Source organism: Orbicella franksi, chromosome 13 (assembly GCF_964199315.1).
Source record: "Orbicella franksi chromosome 13, jaOrbFran1.1, whole genome shotgun sequence".
NCBI classification, from domain to species: Eukaryota; Metazoa; Cnidaria; class Anthozoa; order Scleractinia; family Merulinidae; genus Orbicella; species Orbicella franksi.
This window is the reverse complement of record NC_138157.1, coordinates 20,335,826-20,361,020: the sequence shown is the minus strand read 5'-3', so window position 1 is coordinate 20,361,020 and position 25,195 is coordinate 20,335,826. Positions and strand designations below refer to the sequence as shown.

General features: G+C 37.2%; 1 protein-coding gene and 1 long non-coding RNA gene across 7 annotated transcripts in view; one reads left to right on the top strand and one right to left on the bottom strand.

Annotated features, from left to right (window-relative positions):
* The window catches only part of LOC145464912 (uncharacterized), a 7,501-nt gene extending 7,259 nt beyond the window's left edge, over nt 1–242 (top strand). Inside the window, exon 3 of the long non-coding RNA XR_014041467.1 lies at nt 1–242. This exon is cut by the window's left edge and continues 940 nt beyond it. This is a non-coding gene — a long non-coding RNA (uncharacterized LOC145464912).
* A 1,776-nt stretch (nt 243–2,018) lies between these two features.
* Nucleotides 2,019–25,195, bottom strand: part of LOC145464897 (putative G-protein coupled receptor No18) — a 33,559-nt gene continuing 10,382 nt past the window's right edge. For 3 of the 6 annotated variants that reach the window (XM_081448705.1, XM_081448703.1, XM_081448706.1), the window contains 3 exons: nt 13,219–16,242; nt 5,415–5,479; nt 2,019–5,181 (listed from right to left, as the gene is read on the bottom strand). In XM_081448705.1, the coding sequence (XP_081304831.1) occupies nt 3,955–5,139 (1,185 nt within the window). In that variant the 5' untranslated portion in view covers nt 5,140–5,181; nt 5,415–5,479; nt 13,219–16,242 and the 3' untranslated portion in view covers nt 2,019–3,954. Of the gene's footprint in view, nt 5,182–5,414; nt 5,480–8,073; nt 12,182–13,218; nt 25,181–25,195 lie in introns of those variants that run through there. The other 3 variants (XM_081448708.1, XM_081448704.1, XM_081448707.1) reach the window with 3 other exon arrangements.

Below are 25,195 nucleotides of genomic sequence, written 5' to 3'. Positions count from 1 at the left end.
GCATAGAGCACGAGAATAACCCACTAAGTACCAAGCTAAATCGGTTAATCTCAATAAAATTTAAGACGGCCTAACACTTGATTTCCTAGAAAATATAACTCCACTAACTTTGAGACAATACTACACTTTATTTCCTTTCAAATACGTTTCAATGTCATTTCCTTCCTGGATAAATCAACAATATCTTGAATAATATACCGGTTAGTTTACAAGTCCCAGTTACTATATAATGGTTTCCTATGTAGGCATACAGTGTGCATGCCGTTATTTTTTAAGACTATAACCCGTCGGTTGATATCTTACAAAGATTATTTCTACAGCATAAAATATATTCAGTAAGAGTTTGCATTAAGCAGCCTTCCTGTGATCTGGTCGTGTGTTACGTTTTAAATCATGGAATTTTCTCTTACTACTCGCAAGGTCTGTCTGTTAAACCAATCATATGCAGACACGCAGCTTATAGCGCATTGGCTCGTGCCATTTTCCAGCGCTTTTTACGCGCGATTTTCCCGCGTTTGCCGCCCGTCGCGACCAGCTTGCGTGCCGCTTGCGTGCAGACGTCACCCATGGAGTATTTTCACTCACGTGACCAGCAGCCATACAAATTCATCGGGACAAAAGATAGAGATTACATAAGAAAATAGTTTAATTCCCACAGAATTGGTTTGGGACACTAACAGGGTCGCCGTTTCATTGTTTTGGCACACCAATATGGCTGCCCTGACGTCATGCTCGAGAGAGCGCTTTCACTCGTGTGGCCAGCAGCCATTCATATTTACTGGAATAAATAAAAGTGTTTACATGAGAAAAGAGCCAGCAAGGCCACTATTTCATTGTTTTGGGACACTAATATGGCTGCTGTGGCGTGTGTGAAATCCTTTCTGCGTTCGGTACAGTTTACAAACGAAATGTTTTCACTGCTTAGTTACTGGTTTGTTTATATTTCGACTGTAGCAAGCTCCAAGACAACTCAATTTAATTGAACCCTCTTTGTTGCTAGGGGTCAAATTTGAGCCGCTGAATTCATCTGCGACGCAGGTTAAACACTGCAACTTAACGAAATAACTGAAGGCTAGTTTCCGTTAGACCGCTGGGTTGTAACATTGTGATTTCCTTAAGCGAGAAAAGAAAAGCTCTCTCCGAGTCAAAAACATGAGCGGACTAGGACGAGTAAGTCAGCCTTTCGAGTACAAATGTTGCCTTGCCAAGTTCAAAAGAGAGAGAAACCTGAAAAAGTCTATAAAAACTCGTATTTAACGATATCTCCACCTGATCTACATCAACTCTTAAAGCCCGTTCACACCTAGCTGGAGAAATTTGAAAACGGAGCTTTATTTGTACGGTTAGGCCTACCGTCCACACTAATCCGTCACGAAAACGGAGCTTTTTGAAAACGCTCTTCAAACCGAAGGAATTTGAAATGCGCCAGCTCTGTGTTTTCGTGTGGACTGAAAATATTTTGAAAACGGAGCTTTTCGAAAACGGTGTAGTCACGAAAATCATGTGATTTCCCTGTTCGAGTTTTCCTCAAACACAAATCCAAAATGACCGGTAATTGTTGCGTTTTCAAATTTTTCCTGCGTAGTGTGGACGGAAAACTTTTGATGAGTTTTCTTAGTGAAAACGTCGTTTTCAAATTCCTCCGACGTATTGTGCACGGGACCTTACTTTGCCGAAAACAACCAAATAGCACCTTTTGAAATATCGGCTATATTTCATAAGGCGCCATTTGGTATTTTACTTTCAAACACTTTCAAACGTGGCAAGGTCATTAAAGTGTATGTGATCTCTCCTTTGCCAAGACACATAACGGTGCCGGTACACATTTCTCTCATAATGACCATGAGCCTTGGTAATTCCGTTTTCGAATAAGCTTGTTCTAACCGATCCCCAGCGATATAACCGAAAAACCAGCCTTAAGTTTCTCTGTTAAAAAAAGATGTTCTTTGAGTGTTTTTTATTTTTAATCTCTTAGCTAACGGAATGGATATGTCCCCTCGAGCACTGAATAATAACACAACTAAGGCACACAGCGCTGTAATTAATACAATATAGTAAAACTGGGGGTAAAAATATCCTAATAAAATATAAACTAAACCGAGCTCGTAATTTAACTATGCCCTTAGACGGAGACTTGGCCATAGCAAAAATTATTATACAGTGGCTGAGTATTATGAGGGGCTAAGCTAAAACTAATTGAAAACAACCAAGTTGCTTTTAAATCATCAATAATACAAAGTTAATTGCTTAGGACCGCTGCCTAATTATAAGCTTAAATAGCAATTACTATACATGTGGGCTACCGCAGTGTTTTGTGTTAATTTAATACAGAGGTAATTAAATTTTGTGATCGTTCACTGGCACGCTGTAAAGGAAATCGAAAAATTAAAGAAAAGAATGTGAAATACAGAAAATAATACAGTAGAAAGTAGCAGGTTTTTTTTTTCATTATTTCTTTTGCATAGAAACGCTCATTGTTATGGTTTATCACCCCATCGACGTGAACAATCCGTCTTAAGAATCACAAGCTAGCATTGAATTTATACATTCTACTTTCTTTCCTAAAAGCAATTAGACCTTAACGACAAATGGTCTTCGTTTGTCAGGGACAAAACGACGCAATCAAACAACAAGCCAATAAAAGTCTCTCTAGTGCCATTCAAGCGAGTCATGGTTTCATTTTCACACGTGATTGGCTGTGAACTACATCCAGTAACTATTTTGCAATGAAAATTACGAACAAGCTTTTCAGCGTGATTAACATTTACGAGCAAAATGTTCTTGATTAAGCTGTGTTGAAGTGGTCCCTTCTCTCAAATTTACGCTTAAGAATGTTAATATTTCAAGAGTATTGAAGTCCGTTCTCGTTTTATCCCACAGGGTAGCGCGGTTGATACCGTTTTACGGCACAGAAGCAAAGTAAACAAGCTATGTGGGAGCTAATAGCCTTTGTTACGCTAGACTAAACAATCATTTATTATCCATAGGTGTTAACCGTTATCACGCATTACTTTGAAAAGTGATTAATCGTCTTTGGAAGGTTCCGAACATGTTTTGCCGCTAACACAAGACGCAGATCCTGTCGGTCTTTTGTTAGATTTAGCCATTAGACAAAATGGGTTACAAAATGTAAAATTTCCAGATTTTTTTTTTAAATTGCAGTCTGCGCTTAATTCGCAAATTCTGAATTGCCAACCGATAATATATTATTTAAATTCTAATCTCTGCCTTCATTTGTCTAGCGCGTGTGAAGTATAAACCACCGAATTCAATTCCAAGATAGGCGGCATTTTTTGATGCGGTATTCCTAAAGAAATGTTTCGTCAAAGATTATTCAATCTGTTTCTTTTTTCACCGTTATTGCAATTAAATCAGCAATATATTCATTGAGATATTACAGAAGCTAGGATTACACTTTGAATAAGCACTTGCTGAAAAAACTGTGATAACGCAGGCAAAGTAAACATAAAAGCTTAGTTAATGAATTTTAAGTTGTGAACGCTAAGTTATACGCAAACTAAGTCTTATCTGTGGAATTCGTATCATATTGGGTGGTAATATTGAGTCAAAGCTGAGAAAATGTCTCCAAGGAATCGTGTTCTCTACTTTAAAGGCACTAATTGCCCTTCTCATTTCGTAATGGTCATTTCGTCATAATTTTCAGTCAAAACGTTGTTACGCGATTCAGTTTTTCAATAGTTTTAGTTTCTACTTACTTTCTTTATGTGTTTCTCTGAGGGGGAGTCAATATTTTGTCTTTCATCTGCGTTCTATATTCAAAGGTGTTCGTAAAATGTTAATGAAACTCGCCGTAATAGACAAAGGAAACAGTGGAACTGTGATAAAAACATAAAGTAAATATCAAATTTTCGAGAATCGAAGTAGTTCATCTCGTTCACTTACTATCTAAACGAGTCAATAAAGATAACAGGCATATCTCTTTTGTTTTAAGACTTACGCATAGGAAGAGAATGTATCCGTATAACCGTTTGACTTCGACAGAAACTTTGCGTCTGATCTCCGTGAGATTTTGCAGAGGACGCGCAAAAAGGCCGTGCGGAACTCCTTGTTGAAACAAGTATAGATTATGGGATTAGCTGCGGAATTGCTGACAGGTAAAACGTTTACGAACACTATGATGAGGGCCGTCTTAACAGTTGCGGGTATTCTCTCGTTACCGAAGCAATGTGGGCAGTATTGAAATGTGAGAAAGATGACGAAGAATGGGAACCACGACAAAATAAACACTCCCACCACGATAGCCAACGTCTTGGTTGCTTTGAGTTGCTTCATAATATGTAGTCCTGAAGACCTTCGGGGTTTTTGTTCAGTGAGCGGTTCGCAGCTTCGTTTTCCTATGGATATGGCCCTGGTACTCGACCCTGGAGAGCTGGCAATGCCGCTGGTCTCCTCGTTAGCGTTGTCTTGTTCGGGCAAGAAGTTGACCGCAATAGCGTCTCTATCTTTCTGCACTGCTCGCGCGTGCTGAATTGCGATCTTGAGAACCAGCGTGTAGTTGAAGATGAGAACGGCTAGCGGGAAAAAGAACGCAGCGCACGCCAAAATAGTGATGTAGATTTTAGCTTTTATCGAACACTGAGGTTCGTAATCGATGGTTTCCTTTCCGCCCCACTTCACAAACGACAGGCAAGCAAAGAGAAACGCGTACAACCATACGAAGAGAATCACTAACGCAGCTCTCTTCGATGTCATGTTCTCGCGGTATGTCAGCGGCCATTTCACTGCTAGCAGTCGATCGAAGCTGATTCCCGTGAGGTTGAGTATGGACGCACCGCAACATAACATATCGATCCATATCCAGTACTGACACCCAGCGCGACCCAAACTGGCGGGCCACTTCTCGTGGTTAACCGTCTGTGCAATCCTGAACGGCAGAGATAACGACCCCACGAGTAGGTCACTCACCGCCAGCGACACGATCAAGAAGTTGGTCGGCCTGCGAAGCCGTGGAAAGTAGTACACGCTGAAACAAACAAGACTGTTCCCTACAATCGTGAGCACCAGTACAATTGTGACGAAAGTCGCGGACGCGATGATACTAGCCTCGGAGACCGATCTCTGTACCGGAGTCGGCACTGTGGTGAAGTTACCCAGGGTAGAAGTGCTATTTGCAGACATTTTCTTTCGGCGCGTACGTCTTCAATTGTAAACGTGTTATCACTGTCGAAAGAACATACGGTTCATGTTAATTTTCATAAACATAAGTCGCTTTGGTATCACATACAAAAGGAAAGGCAATTGGGGGTTTGTAATTATCCTTTGAACAAAAGAGACGAATACAAGCGTTTTGACAATGAAGTGTTTCACTTCGTGTGGCATAAATGCTAACATTAGTGCCGCAAAATGTTGTGGATTAAACGATACTTTTTCGAAAATAAATCGCTGTATCTTACCTGGATCGTGGCAGGTCTATAACACCAGTGATATCAGTGACTGCCTTGTATTATCTCTGACAAATCTGTTAGTGGGCAGAAAAATAAAATAGTTTATTATACTAACAAACATGAACATTAGGTCAAAGCTTTCATTCGCTTATCAGTGGAATCCAGGGGGCGGCCTTTTTTCGTTGCGAAGCGAAAAAATCTTTTGAAATATCGTTACTGTGCCTGCCCAAAATGAAAACACGGAACACAGAATTGATTATATTTTTGGTAAGTCCACGGTGATTGGTTCAACTTGATATTATTCGCACGTTCACTGTGATTTTGTTCTTTGTTTTAATGGAAACACGAGATTAGATTCGCTCGTATGAAATTAATTTTCTTTTCTAGGCTCCAGTGAATGAAAACAAACCGCTTTTCTAAAGGCGACATAGTTTATAAGAAACTGACGTCTCGATAACGCGATAGGTCCAGTCATTAATTCCACGGTTTTGAGGCGAATTCCTAATAGTTTACAAGGAAAACAACGCAAGCCATCTGTGAGTTAAAGATAGCGGATTGCGGTTGGCGTTTTCGGGACTCTTTTCTCTCTCATTAGCTCTCGGACCGCTTTGCTGGTAGAGATTTGGGAAAGAAACTCGCTCTGTGTTTACTTAACTGAAAGACGCGAAGGTGGAAAACGACATTGTGTCGTCCAAATTTAAATCATTATGTTGCAAGATATGTTCAATTTTGTGTTGAGTTTGCCAATTGCATATTGATTTCGGAAGATTTAGCGGGAAAAAATGGCTCTTTTTCCGGTGGGAGAGTTTTGTTATGATAATATTTTCAAACTGTGAACAGCCAAATCTTTGTGATGTGTTTGTTTTGGATTGAAAAGACCAAGGCGTGTTCCATTTTACACTTACGGCGTGTTTTCATTATGTTTGCATGTATTTTTCGAGTTTAAAGTTGTATTTTTGAACAAACAACTCTCTGTCATGCTGATCTCGTGTATTGGGTTTTGGTTATCTCCGGCAGTGCTAAAAAGTTGGAAAACACCGCTGGTATTTCGCTTGCGCTTACAAGACTTAGGGGAAAATATATCGCACGTAATGGTTTGGCAAATAAAATAATTAAAATATTTAAAAACACACTCTAAAACATTGTTCACTCGTGAAACTAGAACCATCGAGTTTGCGCGTTCTTTTAATTTAATTCTACGATAACGAGGTGTCGGTTAGTCTCTCTTTAAAGCTAAAGTTGGCACAAAAAGCTAATGAGTTTGGGGAATGATGTTTCAAGGAAACAAGCCATTGTCATTTCGTTGTTTGATTATCCTTTTGCATTACATTGAGCTGTTTGCCCTGAGGTAGAGGTATTGACCTCGATTGCTTACAAGCCTAATTGAAAATTTGTGTGGCAGTGGAAATACAAAACAAACTGAAAAAAAATTATTGACTCCCAACCTAATACGACGCAGTATCTGGTATGATAGCTGTAATTTTCGACGAAAATTCGAAACTTATTTTCCTCGATGTGAAAAGGTTGTTGTATACATTGTCAACGCGAGACAGCTCGAAACCGCAGAGTTCAAGATTCAGTTGTGATACTAGGTCATTAGAATTCCTCTTGCGTTTGTTTTTTTAACCTCGAGACAAACGTTTGTTCTCAATCCAAGTAGTTAAAGAGGATATTCTTTCGTACTTCATTGTTCTTTAACATGTAACATTGATTAAGGACGCATTTGGAGAAATTTGGAAAGTTGATGGAGAAATCCAGCTGAGACTTTGCGGGAAAATTGCCGTTTTACAACTTTCCTTAGAGAAACACACAACAATTGGCCGCACCCATCTTAAATATCGTTCCCCCGTTTCTCGAATTAGCACAGGACATGTAAATCTCTAAATATTCGTGCGAACTGTGGCTGCTAACCCAAAGCAGTTCGTGCGGTTTTCGTGTTCATTTGATGAAAATCTAAATTAACAAAGATGTTCGACACGATAAGTGGCAATCTTTGAAATCCAATCTTTACCCTGACAGACATTTAGCACCGAAGTGTCTCTGGATGAATAGGCACGTTTATTTTATGAAAATTGTCCTAATGTAAATTCTCATCGTCCAATTTGTTTACCATGGAGCACGATTCTCGTTTCAAACAGCCCTTAAACGAGGGAGGGGTTGTCACATTTGCACAGTTGAGGGAAACTTCGTAACGAAGGTAGCTGGCGCTGATCTTTTGGAACAAACCTGTTTAAACTAGTTGTTTTAAAACAATTTTTTGATTCACGCAGAATAGTTCAATGTTTTGTTTCTTCCGCTGGATTCACCGAGACGGCGTGAATCCTGATGGATTTGCATCTAAAGGAAATGCAGCTTCTATCGCTGAAAAAGTATCAAATGAATGTTATTAGCGTTTTATCTTTTGAGGCATTTGATACACATGTTACGCGTTCGTGTTCTTACAGTCTACATTTTGTTGTGAAAGTCACGAAAACAATATCATAAACAATGTACACAGCAAATCGCTGTAATGTCTTTCAACACAGGAGTGCTGCCCAGCGAACCTTAGCTATGAACGCGTACAAGGTAGTGAATCGCTGAACGACAAATGATTGCACAAAACGCTATTTCAATGGTCATTCACGGCATCTGTTAAACAGCTGAAAGTACAACGTAGAAATTCTCATACCTTACAGAGCAAAGCTTAGTTCAGTGGAATCTTCTTTCCAAAGAACGTCTCGTCGAGGGGTCTACAATTCGTAGCTACGTTGATACGCTGTTGTCGGCGAAGATTTTCAGTGGGAGACAAGTCAAATAGATCTCGACTCGGCCGCTATTGAAAACCAATAACTGCGTATATCACATATGTTCGTGTTCACATAATTCACATTGGCAAATGAGCACACTTATCAACCTCGCGTCAAACGAACAAGTAAACCGATCACATTGTCCGACGCTATTTTTAGTGTCTTGTCAAAGTTGACATTAATTTGACTTCCTCGCTCGTAATTTAGAACCTGACTGGGTTAAATGCATTTTTCTGCTGATTAATGCAGCGAAAGTAATGCCTAATTGTTTTGGTACGAAAGGCTCCCAACGCGACGGAAGGGATATGTCCCCGCCCACTTTTTTTTAGGAGTAAATTACGCCTTCGCGTCGATCGACAATTTTCCCTGCGATTTTAATCCAATTTGTGACGTTTTCGATTGGCGGAATTATCAAGCAAGATGTAAGCGCGATGATATCCCTAGCTCAACTGGTGCCGTCGGTCAGTTTTTTAACGCTGAGTGCAAAGTGCTCCTTTAAATTCTGTCGGAAAAAAAAGGCTGTTAATTCTACGGTGATTTCGCAACACATACAAATTGCACACCTGCTCAGAAGTTTATGTTTTTTTCTGCAAGTGCAAGTAAAACAAGGGAGTTGCTTAATGGTTTCGCAGTTTTTCCTTGCAAAGTGCATCCTGTCGCAGCAGAAAAGGCAGACACAACTTAGCATCTCAATTATTCCTGATAATTCCGGGGCCTTTGTAAACCGAGCCGCTAACCCAGCTATCTATATGCTAATCAACACGAACAGCGGAAAAATATAAAATGTCCCTTTTAAATGCCCCAATAGAAGTATATTACTTTTTGTCACTATTCCTATTCGTCAAGAAATCTCGCTAAATAAATAAATGGTAGATCAAAGTTATGTTCAGTGAGATAATTTTAACACGTTGATCCTAAATTTAAACTATTTTTATCTCCATCTTTCCCTTTGCGTCATTACGTTCATTTCGTTTTCCCGTTTTCTATTCGCTGCTTATCTCGTTTGGAATTTTTGTGGCATTCAGACTATTTTAAGCTATGACCTTAAGATGGGTTATAAAGATTTTAAACCGATTGCTAAATGTCTTGCAGTGCTTATGATCCAAAAATGGTTTTTATCCAATTAACTCATCTATTTTAGAGGGTTTTTTTAGCATTAATACCAGTGTAGTAAAAAAGCTATATGTTTTGCCCGAGTGCTTTAAATTTTGCAAAATCATGTTTTTCTCTGCTTTGTGAATTATTTATCGGTAAAAATATACTAGCAAAGATCTTTCACACCACAGAATGGATTTTGTTGCTTTTTTCAAAAGAGTGCCATTTACATCTAAGTTAAGCAATTAGCAAATATGAAAAACCAGTGGTGGATAAACAAAGAGGCCATTTGCCAGCCCGTTTATCTAATTTGTAAAGGAGAACATTTGCCTTTTTTTACTTTAGACATCCTTCAAGGCTTCCATGTCTGTTTTAGTGTACGGTAAGGCTAAAGCAGTGATTTTATTGGGGCCCGCCTGGATTGTGAAGTAAATTAATCATCTTGTGTTGCCGTTTATCTGACAGACTTGGAGTGTGATTGCACCCCTAGGCGACTTTGGTAATTGCGATAAGGAAAACAGTATGCTTCATGCGAAATATTCCTCTGAACTTCAGTAAATATACCACCTTTTTGTCATAATATAAAAGAGCGTTTTCCTCGCTCTTAGAATTTGTTTTATAATTCTGAAAGTACTTAAGTTGTGATTGTTTACGTTGGAGCTTTCATCTAATGGTTTCCAACATGTTCACTTAATTTAGCATCTTTAATTTTAGAAAGTGTGTTTTAAATTTTTCAAAGGGTCATGTAACTGATCTCCCATTCTCGCTTGTCTATGGTGGTTTCAAAAAACACGCACATTTATTGCAAAGAGTCCCTTCGATGGAGATATTTTTCACTTTTTGAAGCGATTCTTTCTCAATTCACAAATGTTTAAGAATAAAACTATTGACGATTTTTGCTAAATAATACTGGTACATAGAAAAAAAGATTTCTAGGTAGTTTAAACAGCTGGTACTTGTTCATAAACATTGTGATCTTTTTTCTTTACTTTTGCAAAACAAGACAGTGAAGTCAACACAACAGGTTTGGTTTTGTTCAATTTGTCAGTAAAACTGGTGAGAACTGCTGTTTTCTTTTTTTCTTTTATTTTTGTTAGCGATGTAAAGAAAGAGTTCTTTTCGTTTTTTTATAAAAGGAAACTATTTTAGTTTCTAATTATTGCTTTGTACATATTGATTTGAACGCAGCTTAGTATAATCGCCTTATGCTATCGGGAAACAAAGCCGCAAAAAGCCGAATTAAATCACGCTTATCGCTGAACATTGCTATCCTCTGTTTCAAAAAATCTATGATAGCTATTGAGCTATTAAGGTGTGCTAAATCAATGTTAAATCCAATCCAATTATTCAGTTAAATCCAATCTAGGTAAATCCAATCCAATTCTGTTACGACTTTTTGAACTTTTTGAAATCAGAATGGAGCATTGTAAAATCCGAAATTATCTTGCAGCTGTGGAATTCAGTATGCGAAATTTAATAAAACATTGCATAATCCTTTTTCTGTTACAACTAGTAAATATGAGTGAAGTTTGAATTCGATTCACTGAGCATATATAGTTATGTTATAGTTATGAAACTGTTGGAAGTGAACACTGTTAGCTCGAGGCGGTAAACGTCCTCGGAGCATTTTCTTATCTAATCTCTGCTCCTTCCACTCTGAGAGATGAAGGGTTTACACTCCTTATTTCTGCGAGGTTTCTACCAACAGCTTCATTGTGGATTGTCTGTTTTAGTAGAAATAGAGAAGCGCTCTTCCCATTCGATTTCTCCGTCGGAAAAAGACGTCATATAAATTTAAAAAAACAGACTTTAGTCGCACGACAGAGTCGTAAAGTCAGAAATCTGGCTCCAGAAATGATAAATACCGGTCGAACCATGTTAGTGTGATCTAAGATCGTGGTCGATGTGGCTTGACCATTTTTGATTGGACTTTTTCTGTATTCTATTGAGTAAAAACTGTTTCAGTTGATATATGTGATTTACCCGCAACTTTTGACACGATATACAAGAAATCAACTATAAATGCTCTTAGAAACACTCTTTTACAGGAAAACGTGTGGCAATTTTATTTAAGAATATTCGCCTTTAAATAGTATTAGTTCAGCTCTTCGACTCAGCGCAGCTCAAGCTAATGGACTCCAACTTGACGTAATACAATAAACGAGTGATATTCATGGGAATTGCTAGTGGCTCCTTATCAGCCTGATTCCAAATATTTCCTTCGCCGATTGGCTTTAGAAAAACGTTGCTTTGTACCGGCTTTTTAAATGCAACTATAAAATCTGTAATCCAGGTTATTTAGGAATTCAAGCCGTATTTGTTTTATTTTTTTTTCCAGCTTAATTATTGAATAATTTTATTTGCAAAGACGCTTTCTGTGAAAAGTTAACATTCAATTGTCATAGCTAAGAACATTCGTCACTGTAATTCTCTTTACCTATCTCTTGTTTTCCTTTGGTACTGAGGTAAAATTAAAGTTAATACTTTCTTACATCTTGTGTACAAGTCTCCCAATTCGCATGACTTTACGCGTTTACGTTACCGAATGTTTTATGTACGTTTACTCTAGTGTCCCAACGATAGGTGTAATTTTTAAATCGACTCTTATGTTTTACTGAGTTACAAGCCATTTGGCGTTGACAGTTTATTTTAATTGTCAAGCTGAATCAAAGACTGTTCTATTTAGGTGGAAAGATTTTTAATTTACTCGGCAGTATTGGCAGTATTCTCTTCAATTCTAGTCGATGCATGTAAAAACTAGTTTTATCATATTTCCTGGCCGTGTTTTCTGTTTCCTGTTTGAAAGGTATTCAACGCTTCAGCGCCTCGTGGCACTAACTTTTAAACATGAAGACCATTTGGGTGGCAAATAACTAACTTAATCGCAGTATCAAAGTACCATCAACCCCTGATGATTTTGCTTGTGTTTTTGTTGAGTTAAAAGCCTTGGAACTAAACTAACCGGAACTACACTTAAGTTTTCGCACGTTCTCGCAGTTTTATGACTCGCATGTGTAGAAAACATATCAATTCTTTTAATTGTGACCTCGTTTTCTGATCACTCGTCATCTTGGTATCAGTTCTTGGACTTGAAGGCTATTTTGGTGGAGGAAATAACCTTATAACCCTAATTGTAGGTAAATGACAAACAAGAACATGAGGCGCCAGGTTTGACATCAGCTGTAAGATGTCAAGTGTGTTATCATTGCGACGAACCCAAGTGTTGCGATTGTTCGTGTATGTAGTCAAGTTACTCTTGGGCAAAAGTTATCAAGATAACAGTTGTAATGCACTCGGACTACATGCCAGAGGTTTCCAACTCGTGCAGTTTTGCATGAAACCCTTAACTGATGTTCTAAGCGATTCCTGCGGTGTTAATTCCTAGAAAGAAAAACTGTGTTTTTATTTTTCCACAGTTGTAGGTTGTTTCTGCTCACGAGGCGTCTCAATTTTAACGCCATGAATTCTGATCCAGACGTTAATTTTTGTGGTTACAGAACTGACATTATTTATCCCTTTTTTCTAAGCGGTTGTAATTTTTAAATTGAATGCCGTGATTCGGGTCTCCTTGTTAAGTGGATTGGAGTCGATCAAAAGAGCCGCAATTATTTGGAGACTTCTTTGTTCCGCCTAACAATGTTGAAACAGTTTATTGCTTTCCACTTTGTGCATCCAAAGAGCAATTTAAAAACAGGCCACACGTGTTTGTCGTTTTGTATCACGAGAGTCAATTTAAAACGTTTTTAAGTCCAAACACCCCGCTGAAGGTCTGTAACTCCTCAGCCTGCTTTCTTGCATTCGTTTTCACAAACGGTTTAGTCATAGTTTTGGATGGAAGGGATAATGGATCTCAGTTGGAGTTTCGCAGCCTTTTGTAACTATTGTTTGCTTAACGGAATAAAAGGTCATATTATGTTATAGAAATATCTTACTTCAGTGTGACGCTTTCTTAGTACGCTTCCCATCATGTGTTCCTTATTTGTCCAACATAAGCGCTCCTTTCACTGTGTAGTATTCAGTTTGCGTGGGGTTTGCCTTATGGTGGCAAGGAATGATTTGGACTTTAATATGTGAACATAATTAAGGACTTTTCAAACCACAGGACATGCAGGCACCTTGGTAATTAAAATCACTTGAGGGAGAGTTATGTAGAATCCATCACGATCCTAAAAATATTTTTCACTTGGAGATACTGTTATCGGAGTCAAAGCAATGGTTGATGTAGATGTTCTGTTTAGGAACCAGACAACAAAGTCTTACCAGCTTAGTCTCTGTGCCCACTTTTGAGGAGTTTGCCTCGCTCGCTCTTGAAGTAAGCTTTTTGGATTCCCGATGAGCGATCAACTCTGTAGTGAAGTTTTTAAAACAAGAGCTTGGCTTTTTGCTCTCGAAGTTTTATCAATGCGTAGTCGTCATGTGGCTTTCATGGAAATTCCTCAAATTCCATGAGATAATTTGCTTGCATGTCAAGTGCGGTTACTCCACTGGTGCGTCCAAACATCCTTTCCACTAGTAGAACACTTTTGAACTTTCGTTATCGCTGTCATCTTGCCGAGAGCGCCACCTAAAATTCCATTCAATTTTCTGTAACAATACTTCACCCTATCGAGAGGAGAGCTTTCATCCGACGCAATAGAAAAGAAATTAATACAAATACTGGTGATATGAAACCGTTTTCTATGGCTGTCAGGGTTTGATCTTGCAATATAGAAAAGTAGTTTTTTTTGTATTCGCTTTTACATTTTAACGCTAGATATTGCAATCATATCGTAAACTTGACAGGAGGGAATACCCACCACTATCGTAAACTTGAACAACGCAGCAGGGTTTGCGGCGAAAACTTGTGTAGGAATAACACCTTGTAATATTCCTCAGAACATCCAAGCCCTTGGTGAGAGACGCCAGTGATATTATAGCCTTAATGAGAACTGTTCGGAAACGCTTACTTAAAAACTCTTTCATCAAATGACGGGTTTTGCAAACCACACGGTTATAAATTGTGAAGGGAAAAATGTTATTTAAAAAACGTTAATGGTCTTTCGTGATATTGATCCCTTGTCGTCTTGGTTAATAATTTAAATGCCTCGTCAGTCCAGCATTGGTGAAAAAGTATACGGAAAAAGGACTTGAATTGCTTTCAATGTGTATAAATGTCTTGGCACATGGTCATCTTCGGTTATGGAGGACGGAAGTGAAAACGTAGAATGCATGAATTTTGTCAATTGTTTTGAAAATAAAGAATATGCTTTAGACCGAGTTATACCTCAACATGCGATTTATGTGTGAAGTGCAGTAAATCTTACTTGTTAAATAAATGATGATATAGTTAATAAAACTGGCCCAGGATTCTTGTTCTTTCTTTTCAATGTTTACACACAAGTTGTAAGAATATCGCTTTATTTATAGTTTGGGGTGACACGTTAAGTATTTTTTTCCAGTAATGCAATGTCTTTATTTTTGGTAACTTTTATTAACATGTGTTTAATTTACCTGGATCAATAATTTAGGTATTCTATTCATCCTATGATCTTCGTTTTCATGGAAGCTGTGCGTGAGATATATTTTTAAGGTAAAATCGAAGTGTGGCAGGAATTTTTCATTCTAGTAAAACGAAACGGGGACAACAGAAAATTAAAAATCTCGAAGATATACGAATACTTATTGTATGATTTTTCTATCAAGCATAAATTTTGCAGTAGCACTTGAGGTTTCTTATCGTGAATGCATTTTATTCCAGTAGAGCATAAAATCGTTTTTTGTTTGCAAAGGACTGCTTTTGGTTTTATATGATAATTTTAGGCAGTTTGTACGCTTCAAACGATACGAAAAAAAAAAACAAAAAACAAAAAACAAAAAACGAAAGTGTCATTTTGAGACATAATACTATAAATCCTTATAGTAGTGGACGTAATATAAAAATATTTTGTCTTCTAGTTGCGGTAAACTGAATTTTAAATTACCAAGCTGGAAAGTTATCTGCCGTTTTAATTTTTCTTATCCTCTTTTGGCTCAACCTGTGTTTTTTCAAAGTTTTAAAAATAGATCTTTTAATCTCGATTCAGTCTATTTTTATTCAAGAAGTTTCGTTTTTTCCTATTGGTCTGGTGGAAACGCAGTGTTTTTGCGTCCTTTTTTTCATAGCAGGCTTGGCTGAAACTGTATTCTGAATCTGAATGAAAACAGACTATTATTTTGAAGCGAAAAAGCTGGATTAAGTAAACATCGCAATGTATAGCGCTCTTTTTGACGTGTCACAAAAATACATTTTTCAATAAATATTTACTTGAACAGAATTTTGATATCGGTAAAGATTTAACGAGAGCATTAGTTAGAAATACCTGGCACTCATTTGCAGGGTCTTTGTAGAACTGTAAAACTTGCGTGACATCTTTTGTAATTATTTATCGTGTAAGTCAATTTTGTACAATACTTATATATTTTGCCGCCATTAAATGACAAAGCCTTGAAATGAAAGACTTGAATTGATTTGTCTCCACTCTGATCTTTTAAGGCGAAACGAGAAAAGACACAAATTAATGTATTTTATTTTAATCTTTTTTTTGTTGTTGTTCGTTTGAAGGCAAAACGAGATCAATCAATCTTACACAAATAACACTTACAGGGTTCAAAACCCTTTCCTTGATTAATTGTGATTAACCCAGGTTGTTCAAACTTTGTCATTTATGAGACTGTGAAATCCGAAATCAAACGTGGACGGATTTACAGATTGTTTGTTACGAATTTCACTTCTTAGAAGATGAATGCGCAACTTAAAAGATTAGTTGGATTACAGACAAGGCATATTATTTTAATTAAGAAAAAAACCATCGTTGCCTCAGGATATTTGCGTCCGAGTCTCTTTATAAAGAAAATCAATCATTTTTTTAAGGAGATGCACTTACCTCTGGCAGGTTGATCTTCCAAGGCGACGTAGATTGCGGTTTCTGGCGGATAATCTGTAACAAACAGAATCCTGACATGAATACTGTATCACGAAAATGCGTTTACATGTGTTACTCCCCGCTTGCAAAAGCCAGATAAATGAGGTTTGAAAGACTCCCTACCGCTTTTTACATTTCTAGAAAAAATCTGTTATTGAAGCTATCGGGGAAAAGTTTGAAAAATGATCTTTCTTTGACAACAGTTACGTTACTACTGCGACATAGCTCCCTGCAAATGGAATAATATATGTTTTCTTTTCCGTGCAATATGGTGTTTTGAATCGCAACTTTGCAAACAAAGGAAGACTACAGAGAAGGAAACGAAAAATATTTATGTATGGATATTGCTTAGAGTCGATTGTGGGTGAGGTGGACTTGCGTCATCGAAGGTAGCTCTTATTTTATTGTACGCAATTCTTGTTAGAAAGTAAAATGTTATAATCTAGGAATTGTTGGGTATTAAGTTCTCAAAATTTCGAACTTTGTAAACATTGCACGAAAGTTATTTCACATAAACGTTTTGTGGGAGGAGAATGAGGGGGTGGAAAATCGAAACGCAACGAGATCTTTACTTGAAAATCCCTAAAGTGGCTGAGTCCTTGCAATGGTGGTACGCATTTGATTTCGTCAATAATGCAAAGTCTGAATTGCTCAGTTTAAAGTATTCTTACGGCGGGATTGTGCAAAATGCAATGTTTTCCGGTAGCTTACACGCACACTAAATCTTTGAAAGTAAACAACACTTATATTGACGGACAGTTTCTCATATTTTTAGATGATTCTTCGCGGTGCTTGTCTCGCCCTCCTTGCTTGGTGCACAAAAACTATACACTCAAACTATAAGGACTCTTACAAAGTTCTCTTATGTACGAAATATTCATTTGATAGTACGTTCGTGAGCAGTAACTTTCTGGCTTCCAAATTTTCCTAAGCTGTTTCCTCTACCTATCCAACAATCTGTACAAATTATTTAAAGTTGCTTTATGAAGCAGACAAAAGTATCATTAATTTGAGTCACTGAAGATCTCATATATTTGACTGTGTTAATTTTTAAACTTTGGAGGTAACGTTGCCACTAATTGAATAAGTAAAGTAGTATAGTTTTACAATTAGAGTGCTTTTCCTAGGAGATTCTTTTTTCATGTCATGTACAAATAGCAACAAATAAGAAGTGATTAAATGCGCTGGGAAATTTGGACGTTAAGATATTTTGTGATATCGATGGCTTGTTTTTAAAACAAGCCATTTAAATCAGAAAAGTTTTAAAAGTTTTTGATAAACACAGCTGGGTTGTTAGTCTCGGCCTCTTAAAGTTGACATTTGTTCATTTCCTGTTTTGAAGTGGCGTTAACATGAATTCATTTTTATGTGCTATCATGTTATGCATGCGAGTATTAAACCTTTAGTAGAACGGTATATTACCCACTAATAATTCCAGTGCCGGCATAAAGAGCAAAGGTTTATTCGAATTATTGCATTGTGCCTATTATTTTGACGACAAATGCAAGGAACTTTGTGCTGTTTCGGTATTATTCTATACCATCTTCAGACTAAAGCTACGTACAATTTAAGAGCATATTATATCCATAAAATCCGCGCTCTTGTAGCATCTAGTGTGTGGCTTTGTCAAGTTGATAAAAAGAATAAAGGAAACCACGTTTTATGTTGCGAGTTGACAAACTTTTTTCATTGGAAACGATTGATGTCATATTATCAAACCCATACCAGGTGGAGTTATTCACCTGTTATCTACCCTTTAGCAAAGAGTGGAGAACCGATAAAGACCTGCAATATTCTGCCAGTGCCGGCATAGAGCGCAAGTATTAGAAGTAGAAGACAGTTAAACCTATGCTTCCTCGTGCAGTGCAGAACCTTTCTTCAAGCTTCAGAACTGCTGGACGCTTCCAAATTTAAGTTTTATTGAAATTTCCTCGGCAACATATGGTGCGAGAGGATTTGTGCACGAAAAGACCTGCAATATCCTGCCAGTGCTAGTGTAGAAGACAAGCATTACAAGTAGAAAACAGTTAAACCTATGCTTCATCGTGCAGTGCAGAACCTTTGTCCAAACGTCATCTAATTGTTGCACGCTTCCCAGTGTAAGGTTTGTTGAATTTCTTCGGCAATATATGGTGCGGGAGGATTTGTGTATATTAAAGTTCTACGCGACAATACCAAGTTTTCTTCAGCGTCGTATCGTTTTGACAGATTTTGCCTCCAATGTAACAAGTTTTTCCACGAATCTTTCGGAATCGTTTGGTGATCTTCTTGCATGTTATCCTACATTTTGGAGAAATATAACAGCTGTAAAAAATATTTTTGACAAATAGATTCCATATTGTCGTGTGTCTGTTCAATGATAGATCACAGATGACGTCAAAATGTGGTAAGAACAAAAATGTGGCGGGCACACAAGTCGTTAGGCAATTTAGACACTGATGGCAACACGACAACATGGAATCTACTTGTTTAACATAACAAAGAAACCAAAAGTTGTTTATGACGTCATCTGTGCGTTCTATCAAAATGCGAGAATTATTCGACGTATTGTATAACTAGTAGTTCACAAGAATAACTTGGCACAGGGATTCGTTTTTGTACAGAGTGTGTCTTCGTTTTCTAACAGTTTGGATATTTCGTTTTACGGTTAATGGTGCCACTATTCCTGCATTTTGCTTTGGTACCTTGTTTTCTACTTAAAACTTCAAGCTCACGTTTTTCTTCCTGCGAGCAACAGTGAGCAAGAACTGCGTATCGCAAACCTTGTGTGCTTGTATCGTATTGTCATTGATGTTTTGAAAAATGGTATGAGATAAATTTTTCATCTAAGAAACGGAATTTGAGAGAATAGTAACATTCGATAATATTCCAACAAACGTGGCAGCCAAATTGATCGAAAGCGCTGGCAATATTTGCGATCGTATTTCGAGTTAAAGCAAAAACAAAATTAATTTCATTTTCTTTCGCTCAAACATCACGAACCATGTCTTTCTGTATATTTTTGTTTTGAATTAACTTTTCATTTAATTTCCGCCCATTGCAGCAGGTGTACCTAAACAAAAGCTAACTGACTTTGTCTTCCTACAGTTTCGATGAATCTCATTTCGAATTCATTCAAAAATCTGTTAGGCTTCCAGTTGGGTTTTCTTAGTTCGTGTTTGCCCGTGTGAAAGAGTACCCAGAAGCTAACTGAATAAACTGAGAGAAAGAGTGAGGTTTCTAATAACCTTGGTGCATGGAAATCAAACAATGTGTGCGCACTTCTCAAGGTTTTCACTTTGCTTACCAGCCATCGATACCAGACGATCGTCAGAATGTCCCAGAATGTTAGAAATTGACCCAACTTGCCTTGGAAGCTCCCAAACCCTCCAACTGAAGGCCAGACGGCGAAGACTACATGGTTTTTCTTTATAAGAGCATTTTGTATAGCAATATGAGGCTGTCAAAGGCTAAACTTTATAACATGCTAAGAGCATACCCGAGGCTTCGGTTTGCTTAAGAGCTTTTGTTATGAAAGTGATATGTGATGTACCGAATAAATAAATCTTAATTTAAATTTAGCCTGTAGAAGTAATTATTATTAGTCGTTGTATTCGGCAATTAAGAAGAGTAGACATTACATCAATTGTACGCGATACAGCTTTTCCACACTTCAGATAATTAATATTCTCATGTGAGGACTTGGTTACTAGCGTTCGCCATACGCATGCTTATTTGTACGAAGGGAAAACCGCTGGCAGCAAAGATGACAAGGTGGTCGTGATAATGAGGTAGCTGTCGTTGTCTCTCTTTACAGAATTTTCTTAGATTAAACGATTCGAAACGATGTGTTGATGAAAAAAACGCCGTGTTCACTGTACCGATCACGAAATGTTTGAAAGCATCGATAACTTGCTTCACACGCTGACATTTTTATAATCTTTAACCATTGACAGCTAAAGAGTTCTCGATAACAATTTCCCTAGTTCCTGGGTTAAACTTAACAGCCAGTGTCGGGTTGTTCGAAAGACAGTTAACGCTAACCCAGGATTAAAAGTAAACCGAAGTATTGATTGTTCTGGCATAAAGGTGCGTTTCACTGGTTATGTTTTGAGCAGCTATAGAGATTACTTAAGCGCAAAACAGAAGGACAAACAATATAAACAGAAAACCTTACCGAAAAGTTAGAAAACTGAAATCAAAATTCACGGTAACCCCGGGTGAGCTTAATTGGGCTTTGAACAACTGGTCTCGGTGGCTTTATCGAGGGAACGGACTGCTCACGGAAAGTTTTGCCCGTACATTTTTCTCCTCGTTTGCGGATCGATTGCACATATTTCTTTCGCCCTACCATAGCTGAATATTAAACATTAAAGCGACACCACCATGGCGATTTATTAGCTGTTTTTTTGTCAGAACATTGCTAAGAAGCTCGTGTGGTGCATTCACTCATACTCAAGATGTTCATAGAACATTTAGCTCAGTAACTTATTAAGTGAACGGATGAGGGGAGTGCAACTTATATTTAGATTTTAGAAATATTTGTAAGACACAAAGACATAACCTGGCAACATCTGCCAGAATATTTCAATTGACATCACATCCTTTTGCATGCATAACTTTCATAATACCCTTTTGTAGTTTCATTGCACTTAATATGTGGGAACTTTTAACCAAACAAGACCTCAAATTTTCGGTTTCCATCTACGGCAATATGTCTTATGAGGTTTGACCTTTCGAAGTCATGTTCATATATAGTGATAGGTTAGAAATAAGCGTATACAATTTCAAATGATAAAATCATTTTGGACATTTTGACGCCTGACGAAAACATTGATGCTGAAAATGAGCATTCAATTTTTTTTTTACTCTAACAGCTTACTTTTGTTTCTTACTTTGAATGACCTTGTTATTGCTGATGAATACAAGAGTTGTTCTGGAAATACTTTCGTGCCGTGATATTCCTTTTGTATTGCTGGGAAGCTGAGACTGCCAGTAGGAGTTTTTATGTGAAAACACAAAAGTCCTAATTGCGCTTCAAAAAGTTGGAAGTTATTAGCAGTGGAACAGTTGTAAATGAGATCTTGTGTAAACTATAATATTAAGCATTTTTTCTGTCTTGTACCTGTCAAACTAACGCTAAAATTCAAACCATTAAAGACAACTTCAATTTCCATGTCCTAAGCTTACTTTTTGCCTCCTTATCTGTCATTTGGTAATTAAGTTTTTCATAGACTGGGCAAATAATGGAAAAAGATTAGACATGTGTAAAAAGCTAGCTCACGGTGAATTAAAAATTCAAATATTATTTCAAACTTTGACTGCAGCTGTAAATAAGCTGTGACAAATTTCCTTCTATCCCTGCCAAGCAAGCAGGTGCAGAGGTTAAAAACTTCATGCGTGAAATGAAGTCTTGCCTTTTTTTTCATTGTAAACTAAAGAGCTTTTCATACAAATCAAATTCATGTAAGTCCAGTAATTGTTTGCAGTGTGTGACATTTTTTGTGGTTATTGTGTCACTGAATCCGTCGAGTGAAAATTCCGTATACAAACGATTGTTATGGATTTGCAATTCAAAAAATTAATACTTATTCCTCTTCTCTATTTATGCGAAAATTACCCCGTATATAATCCGCTTTATTTTGCAACTATTTTCTATACTATTTCATGTGGTTTGACAATTCTAAAGACCAGTAATGTAATTGTGAACTTCCAGCTTTGTGCTCTTTTCACCAAAATTCAAGTTGGTGTTAATAAACACAAACCTTCACTTTTGCTCAGCTCCCAAGCTATCAGCGCCGGATTACAACTCAACCTTCATTCGCAGTCTCCACAAATAACGTTTCCAGAAGTCCGCGTACGTACCAAAATATTTTCTCCCACACTATCGTGTTCAGACGCTTCCAAACAAACGATGAGGATCTGGCGTTACGCATGCGTAAAAGTGAAGCTTACCGCGATTAATTAACCTTGAATTGCGTCGTTAGTTTTCAAAAGTAATTGTTTACACCCGTACACACCAAAGTGACAGGGCTGGCGTTTCAAAGGTGTCCATTTACCATGTAAACAATCAGATGAACGTGTTTTCAGGCTAAAACGATTAACTGTAGACAGGATCTTAAAGGCACATTGGCACCTTAATGTGCACGTAAACATTATTGCTAGTGATCCTAATTTCCAGCGCGTAAAGAAAAAAATTAAACCTTCCCAGTAGAAGGTCAAATTTCCAGGAAACGAGGTTTTTTGGTCCATGCAGTACCTTGTAACCTTATTTGAAAAAAGATTTAGATATAATTATCTGAAACAAGACGCGACATGATATCAATATGAGCAAATTATACAGTACTTCAACAAATCGTTCGAGCCCCGACGCTGCCCTGAGCACGAGGATCGTGGTGAACAAAATTCACTGTTTTCATTGGGCCCAACCATTACGCGCTTGTTGTCAACTCCAAAAATAAAAATAATGATAAACATTATGTACTACTCATACCTTTTCAAGCCATTACAGTCTCTCATGTTTTCAATATTTTCAGTTTAACCGGCGACCTTGCAGAAAAAGTCAAAACTGTTTCCAATGTTACGTTCTTTCTAGTGCTCTTAGGTCATTCAGTCTTCTTGAATGATTGTGTGTAAACGTACAAAGAAGAGGATGGCAATTACCTTTCCGTTTTTTCCCAACCTTCACAACTTCATGTTTATGGTTCTGATACCATTAAGTTAAATAAATAAGAAATTGTTTCTAATCTTACCACGATGGACCTTCCCAAACTGTGAAACGGTTGAAACTGAGCTCACTTGTACAACTCCAAACAGAAAACTGACAAAACAGGAGCACATTTTCTTGAACTGCTCATTTTCATTTTTAAGCTTCAATAAACCATATTGTTTGTGTTGTGTGGAAAGTGTCTTTCCCATAATTTATTTATAGATTTTAGGACATGGGTGTGACTTAACATATTTGACACCTGATCCATTAGTGAAATTTCAGGTTCTGCTTCGACACCGGGACGCCTATCTCATGAACATTTTTACCGTCATGGACAAAATAGTAACCCGGGACATCTTACAGTTTTTGTTTTTATCCGAGCATTTTACGCCGAAAATATCAGTCAACACCAGTAAGCATGTTGTAGAAAATCGGCAAAAAACTCTTTTACTGTCAAGGAAACTGTCACTATTAAATCAATCTCCTTTAACGATACAGGTCACAATATTAACCAGAGAAGTAATAATAAACCGAAAATAAGGGAGGATTGCTACAACCTAGAATTAAGATGTATTGCGAACTTCAAGCTTGAAAAATTGGCCATGTTTTAAGACATAGGTCCTTGACGTCGAAGCTTGCGTCTACATTATTGTTTGTTATCAAAAGCACCTTCCTCTCGAGACATAACTCGCACTCATTATCGTGTAGCGTGTGCTTTTGGTACAAATCTTGTTGGGGATCTCTTTAGACGTTTCCTTGCATGTTGTTCTTAACAAATAGCCGAATGTGTATTATGAAATTCTTCGCAAGGAATCGTTTCCAAGATATTGTAAAAAAAGCTATATCGTATTTCAAATTATGAATAAGTCATTTGAGACGTGAAAGTATTTACAGACGTAAATTAAGGGTGAGGTTTTGAATGTTTACAGTTTTTAATGACGGGACAAAGATATCGTTTCTATCTACCGAAAACTTAAATCAAAACCTGACTTTTGAGCCTTTATTTTTTGTTGTTAATTTAGGATCGAGGATAATGCCATGGAAGTGAGACATGGCTTATAGCAATTTCATCGTTCACAATCGTGTTGATTCATTTGCATAATTGTAATTCAGTGCTGCATAAGCAAAGCCTTTGAATTTGAGGTCGACTTGACAAGAAACGTTTTCAATATCTTTGGATTTAAATTTATTAATAAGCCAATGTTTCCCGTTTGAAAGATCGTCGTTTAAGTACTTTTTATAGAAGCCAGGTCTTTTGTTTGACGATTTTTAACAATGAGATAAGATAAATAGTTCTTGATTGTTATGGAAATTGACTGATATGAACCAACCAATCGTGGGGACTGTTCGAATCAGTTGAAAGGAAGAAATTACATGTATATTCAAAACTTTTTCGGAGCTTTTCCTGAGTCAAGGAGTAATTCCTTTTAATTAAGAGTCAATAAATTAGCAAAAATTGGAAAACCGAACGTTTTCTTATTGTAATTATTACGGTCGAGCACCTCGTGTGACATTTTAGGTTTTATTCTGCTAAACTGAAAAAACTGAGTTCTGTTATTGCCCCACTGTGAAGTTTATGAGTTAGAAATGGTTAGTTCACTTTACATTATACTCTTATACCTTTGTATGTTTTCTTTTTGCGGTGAAAATGGCTGGTCGCTTTTAAGAGTTAATTAACATAAAATTCTACTTCTTACATGTCTAACTAAATAATGTCAGTGGATCATATAGCCCGATTCTTCAGTTTGTGGCATGTTAATCGTGCTTAATATTTTTGGTATTTTTGTTACAATAATTAAAAAGGTAAAACACCAGTATAGTTTACCGTTTGTCGTGGAGGAAAATTCTTGTCCCGACTGTGGCTTTTTCAATTTCGGTAACAAAGCGATATCTGTGGGACTGCTTTTGTATCTGTTAGCTCAAACAATGGACTGCAATCCAGCTGCTGGGCTGTCCGCCATTAATAATATTTGTATACGAGTATTCGCTGGTTATTAATTAGTCACAATATAGAAAACTTTAAGAACAATGTTTCTCGTTTATTGGAATACGAAATTCTTCATTTGTGTGTGTGGTCTAAGAAATAATCCGGTTTTAATATTTCGTTTTACTTTTTTTAGGTGTTGTAGCAAGTAAACAGTTTTCGTGCCAATGTAATAAAAATCAGTGTAGGAAAACGAAACCGACAGCAAATATAAAATAACGAACGCTTACCTTTTTTCTCACCTTTAAAGTGAGGTGTCAGACAATCATTGAAAAATTATACTGTAAGAACAAGAC